At 46.7% G+C, this 6,000-nt stretch overlaps 1 protein-coding gene across 3 annotated transcripts in view; it reads right to left on the bottom strand.

Annotated features, from left to right (window-relative positions):
- CACNA1A (calcium voltage-gated channel subunit alpha1 A) overlaps positions 1-6,000 on the bottom strand; it is a 247,828-nt gene that overhangs the window by 66,676 nt on the left and 175,152 nt on the right. For all 3 annotated transcript variants that reach the window (XM_003797905.1, XM_012810147.2, XM_012810146.2), the window contains 2 exons: positions 4,298-4,433; positions 2,211-2,340 (listed from right to left, as the gene is read on the bottom strand). In XM_003797905.1, the coding sequence (XP_003797953.1) occupies positions 2,211-2,340; positions 4,298-4,433 (266 nt within the window). The remainder of the gene's footprint in view (positions 1-2,210; positions 2,341-4,297; positions 4,434-6,000) is intronic.

Raw genomic sequence — 6,000 nt, 5'->3', positions numbered from 1 at the left:
AGCCACAGGCGCTGAGCCTGGAAACTCAATTTCTAGTTTTATACCCTAGAGAAATTCTTGTCTGGGGATCCCAGGAAACATGTTGGGAGGAGGGGTACAGAGACAGTTTTCAAACCTGGGAACAATCCAAGAGTCCATTAACAGGGAGATGGATAAATGAACCATGCCGTATAGTGAATATTAAACAGCATGGTAAAGAATGTCCACTGATACCTGCAACAACATGTGCTTATTTTAGGGCAGATATAATACTGGGTGGCAAAAGCAAGGCATAGAAGTATCCCATTTATTCAATGTTATAAAGGAACAAAAGTAAGTTGTAGTGTTTATAAATGTGGCCAAGTGTGGCTCATGCCTGCCTGTAATCTCAGTACTTTGGGAGGCTGAGACAGGAGGATCACTTGAGGCCAGGAGTTTGAGGCTACAGTGAGCCATGACTGTGCCATTGCACTCTGGCCTGGGCAACAGAGTGAGACCCAGTCTCAAAAACAAACACACAAACAAGAAGATTAACGTGCTTATGGGAAAATGAGAAAAGCTGAGAAACACGCATTCCAGAAGTTGGGGCCCTGGTTACCTAAGTCAGGGTTTGTCTGCTTAGCGCTACTGACAGCTCTGTGGGGGGTGCCATCCCAGACAATGCAGGGCGTTGAGTAGCATCTCTGGCCTCCACACACTGGATGCCAGGAGCACCTTCCCTCTCTTGTCATGACAACCACAAATGTCTCCAGACATTGTCCCAGGTTGAGAATCTCAGTTGTAGAAAGAAGGCAGGTAGTGGAAGGGTGGCAGGAGGAACTGGGAAGCCACATGCCATCAGGGGCACTTTGGTCTCTTTCTGTCTTGGACGGTGGTTACATGGTGTGAGCAATAAGAGGCCACAGTGTCCTTACAGAGATAAATTGGGAGGGGCCTCAGGGAGCTGACACTTTGCAAATGTTCCGTGGAAGCTGGTCTGAGGCCTGCTCTGATTCCCTTCAACCCTGGGAGCTGCAAGGTTGCTTGGGCCCCCCTTGCCTTTGTCCTTCCTGTCAGAGACAAGGCTTCTTGCTTCTGCCTCCTGCAGTTGCCGGGGGTATGGGTGTGTTCCTGATGCTTCTTGGGACACGGCCACCCCAGGCCTGGTTCCCTGAGGCCTCTGGGGGAAACCAGGCTGCAGGGAGTAAGTGGGGCAGCTGTGAGGTCTGCACTGGTATAAATTTTGTTCTAATTATTTCCTTCTACCTCCCCTCATCAGTCCCAAGGGAGCCTGAGAAGGAAGCGAAAGCGCATGGTAAGCTGCCAGCGGCCTTGATGGATATGGTTAGTGTCGCCAGAGTCCTAACCTACTTAGCTGGGGTGACGGAGCCTCTGACCAGCAGAAACTGCACCTTTGGCTATGGGCTGGCAGGGAGCAATGGCAGGAGGGAGCTAGGGAAATAGGCATCACCGGTCTAGCCTCTGCCAGGCCCTGGGGTCAGGTCTCTGCCTGCTGGCTCACATATGGATGGATGAAGTGTGCCCTTGACTATTAGCGCCTTGGTTTCCCTGTGTGAACCATGATCATGCACTCATTCCTGCTTGGCAGGAATAACGGGGGTGATACTCATATAGCCCTGGCACATAGGAGGTGCTCAATAAATGCAGACAGTGGGAGCTGTGTGTGGGACATTCTTGGAATTCTGCTGTGTGACCCTGTACCGGTCACATACTACCCACTCATATCCTGCCCTGAGCCTCAGTTTCCTCACTGGTCAAACAGGAATATCTGGGAGGGATTTTGTGAGGGTTAAGTGATTACTGCATGCCGAGTGCCTGGAACACAACAGGGGCTCAATTAATACACTGACTGCCACACTAGAAAAAAAATTATTTTCCTTAGGTCACAATGTTTTATTAGGTCCCTCCCATTCCATGCAGGGCATATGAAAACATCCACATCCTGCCAGTCTCATGCCCCCATTAGGGAGTCTGGCAATTTTTAATCTCAGCTACTGTGAGCCACCTTCTCTCTAGCAGGCTCACATAGCCATGGCCTTGTCAAGGAATATCTTGTGCTCCAGAGTGTCCTTAAGGAATCAGTTTCCCCTCCCAACCAGCAACTATGGGGGCTATACTTAGGTGGTGCCTCCAACATCCCTTTGATCCTAGCAATGAGCTTCTGGATGCAAGAGAAAGTGGTCCACGACAGAGAAGCCAGGCTATGAAGGGATGTGCTCAGTGAGACTCACATTGTTCCTTGGCGCATTGGGCTGCACAGGGTCCTCGGCGGCCAGGGCGATGCTGCTCATGGCAATGACCATGAGGATGCACATCTCAAAGTAGCGCAGGTTCAGGATGTAATGGCACAGGCGGCGAAGGCTGTTGGAGACAGGTGGGCATGCAGAGGTCCACTCAGACTACCGGCTCACAAACTTCTTTCTTTTATAATTTCCTCATGTCACCAACCACTACCTGAGATCTCCAACTCCTAAGGCTCCATACCCAACAAACTATTAAACTATTTAGCTGGAGGCCCTCTCTGGGCCCTGGGACACCAAGAAGACAGTGGGAGACAGTGGCTATGGAAGACATTCATATGCTCAATTTATCAAAGTTCCTATCACTCCCAAATAACCATTGTGGAACATCTTGATCCCCAAGCCCTTGATCCTTGAGGAGTAAGTTGAGTAAAAGTTTTTTCATGCATGCATAAAATGTCCTAGTGTCAAACAAAATTGGGAATCTATGGGTTAAGCAGATTTCTTTCTTTCTTATTTTGTTTTTATTTAATTTAATTAATCAGCTAATTAATTTATTTATTTTGCAGTTTTTGGCTGGGGCTGGGCTTGAACCTGCCACCTCTGGCATATGGGGCAGGTGCCCTACTCCTTTGAGCCATAGGCGCTGCCCTATTTTTTTATTTTTTTGAGACAGAGCCTCAAGCTAGCCCCCTGGGTAGAGTGCCATGGCATCACAGCTCACAGCAACCTCCAACTCCTGGGCTTAAGCGATTCTCCTGCCTCAGCCTCCCAAGTAGCTGGGACCACAGGCGCCTGCCACAATGCCCAGCTATCTTTTGGTTGCAGTTGTCATTGTTGTTTGGCAGGCCCGGGCTGGATTCAAACCCACCAGCTCTGGTGTATGTGGCTGGTGCTTTAGCCGCCTGAGCCACAGGTGCCAAGCCTCTTACTTTGTTTTTAAATTAGCAGTGCGACCTTGGGCAAGTTACTTATCCCCACTGTGCCTCATTTGTAAAATGGCCATAATAATAGTGCTTACCTAACAGGATTGTGAGAACTGAAAGAACTAATATATTTCTGGCACATGATAGGGGCTCTAGAAAGTTAGTTACTGAAATTATAAGTTGTAAGCCTTGTCATGAGCCTTTAATGTGCCAAATGGAATAATACTCAACCTCTTAAGTGGAGCTAATAATAAATAGGTCACAAGGTCATATAAATGGCAGCAGAGTCAGCTTGTCTGGGTTCCAACTGCAGCTCTTCCATTCACCTGCTATGTGACCTTAGGCAGGTGACTTTACCTCTCTGGATCTCAGTTTCGTCATTGGCAAATGAAGCATAGTACCAACCATATAGGACTATTATAATAAAATTAAAAAGCATATATTTAAGACACTCAGAACAGTGCCTGGCCCTGAGTAAGAACCACATAAGTGTTTCTTTAGTAAAACAGGAAAATCAACTAAATAAAAAAAGTGTATGGTAAGTCTCCAAGGGGCAGATTATAGAAAGCAGTTTTCCCCTACTTGATTCGACATGATTTTTCTTTGTCAAGAAGCATTTGGAAAGATCAGGGTTTCAAGATACACCCTTTGGAAAAATGCAATCCTAAAACAACCTCTGGCATTTGTGTGATAAATTTCTCCACTATATAACCTATCCTTAAAGATGCCCAAGACAGAAGGCCATGGGACTCAGAGACCATCTGCCCAGAATCCAAACCTTAGCAGAGCAGAAATTCAGAATATGGTGCTCAAGGCCCAAAGCTGCCATGTATAGCTGTGCAGGTTGTACACATGAGGCAATCATTTCTAAGGGGCACATCACAGACAGTGTAGCTTTGCTTATTTATGACAGTGATTTTCTAGCTGATGGCAAGAAAGGGCCTCTTCCAATAAAATCAGTATATTATGACAAAGTCCCATCTTATGTGACTTAAGAAAGGAGTATCATTTTTTAATTGGTTCACAGGTCCCCTGGACTGATGGTGGTCTTGGAGACAGACAGCTTTCCCCCATTACCCTCTATCTAGTCTGACTTCTGCCACCCTGGTGGGGGCCCCAGGCTCCCCTGCCCTTGCCGCGGGCCATACTCACGGGTTGGTCGTGGACAGGATAAACATGGAGCTGTAGGGGGGCATGGGCTTAGGGCCGTCTTCCCCAGGGTCATCTTCCTCCTCCTTCTTCTCTTCCTCTTTTTTTGGCAGTGGGTCTGGGTTGGCGTTTTTGTTCACTGTTGGGACAAGAACCAACACAGGGCTCCCTCCATGATTTCCCACAAGTCTTTGGGCTCCTGTGCACTCCCAGAGCAGGCAATAGGCAGCTGACATTTATAAAGTGCCTACTTGTGTACCAGGCATCATGTCATGGCATTGAATCCTCACATGACCCTATGAGGTTGGTACTTTTATATTCCTCATTTTTTAGACAAGGAAATTGAGGCACAGAGAAATGAAGTGACTTGTTTAAGGTCACAAAGCCAGAAGTGGCAAGGTTGGGATTTGAACCTGGGAAGCCTGGCCCTAGAGTGCCTGCTCTCAACCACTCTATAACCTTGAGTCTAGTGGGTCCTTCATGGGATATGATCACAGACATGCCCCTATCCTGTTTGACCTTTGTACTGTCACTTGGAGGCAGGTGGGGAGAATGCCAGTAGACCCACTTTACAGGTGGAAATACTGAGCTTTCCCATGAACTGCAGGGTTTTCCCTGCAGTAGTTCCCTTTTCCTGACTAGGGTAAGGAGACCTCAGCCTCTGGAGCACCAATTCCATAGCTTAATTCTGTGTGTGTGGGCGGGCTGAGTCTCTCTGAACCTCAGTTTCTTCATCTGTAAAATGGGCACAGTGACAAGATCAATCTCTTAGGAGTGTGGTAAGCACTTATTGTGCAAACCCATGGAAATCTTTTGCACAGAACAGACCCTACAGCAACTGAGCTACTGTTATAATCTTTGGAAATAATTGGCTCAGTGGTTCAACTTTAAATTCCTCCGTGCTCCTCTGATCCTGATTTCACAGGGGCCAAACCTGCCAATCCCTCAGAAGTCTAAACCTATTCTGTCCAACATGGCAGCCATTGGCCCCATGTGGTTACTGGACACCAGAAATTTGACCAATCAAATGGGACGTGCTATAAATATAAAACAAATGCCAGATTCCGAGAAAAAAAATATAAAATATTTTGTTAATAATCTTAAAAATATTCATTATATATTGGAAGTACATGTGTCATACTTTGGATAAATAGAATTTGGGGCAAAACAGTGTATTATTAAAGTTTATTATCTGTCTTTTATAGTTTTTCTTTAAAGATAGAGTGGTTCTTTTTTAAGTGATAAGAGTCTTGCCCAGGCTGAAGTGTAGTGGTATGATGATAGCTCACTGCAAACTTGAGCTCTGGACTCAAGCAATCCTCCTGTCTCGGCCTCCCAAGTAGCTGGGACTATAGGTGCACACCACAACACCTGGCTAATTTTATACCCCTCCCGCCCTTCTTTCTTTTTTTCCTTCCTTCCCCCCTCCTGTTCTCCCTCTCTCCCTTCCTTATTTCCTTCTTGAAATCACCTGACCCACCAAATTTCCATTAGAGGAAGCCATTGCTCCTCAAATATGGTGGCCTCCTGGCTTCTGTAAGAAAATGAAGGATTCAGGAAATATCACTGACCCTAGGAGCATGTCTGTGTGCCAGGCATTATATACATATTATCCCCTTGAATCTTCCCATAGCACTGTGGGATAGCACCTATATCTGTACCCATTTTCCAGGTCACTCAGAAGAGCCTCTGGGGACAGAGCCCAG

The sequence above is a fragment of the Otolemur garnettii genome, unplaced genomic scaffold (genome assembly GCF_000181295.1).
Source record: "Otolemur garnettii isolate 467f Iridium unplaced genomic scaffold, OtoGar3 scaffold00127, whole genome shotgun sequence".
In the NCBI taxonomy this organism is placed as follows: Eukaryota; Metazoa; Chordata; class Mammalia; order Primates; family Galagidae; genus Otolemur; species Otolemur garnettii.
This window is presented reverse-complemented; position numbering and strand designations above follow the sequence as displayed.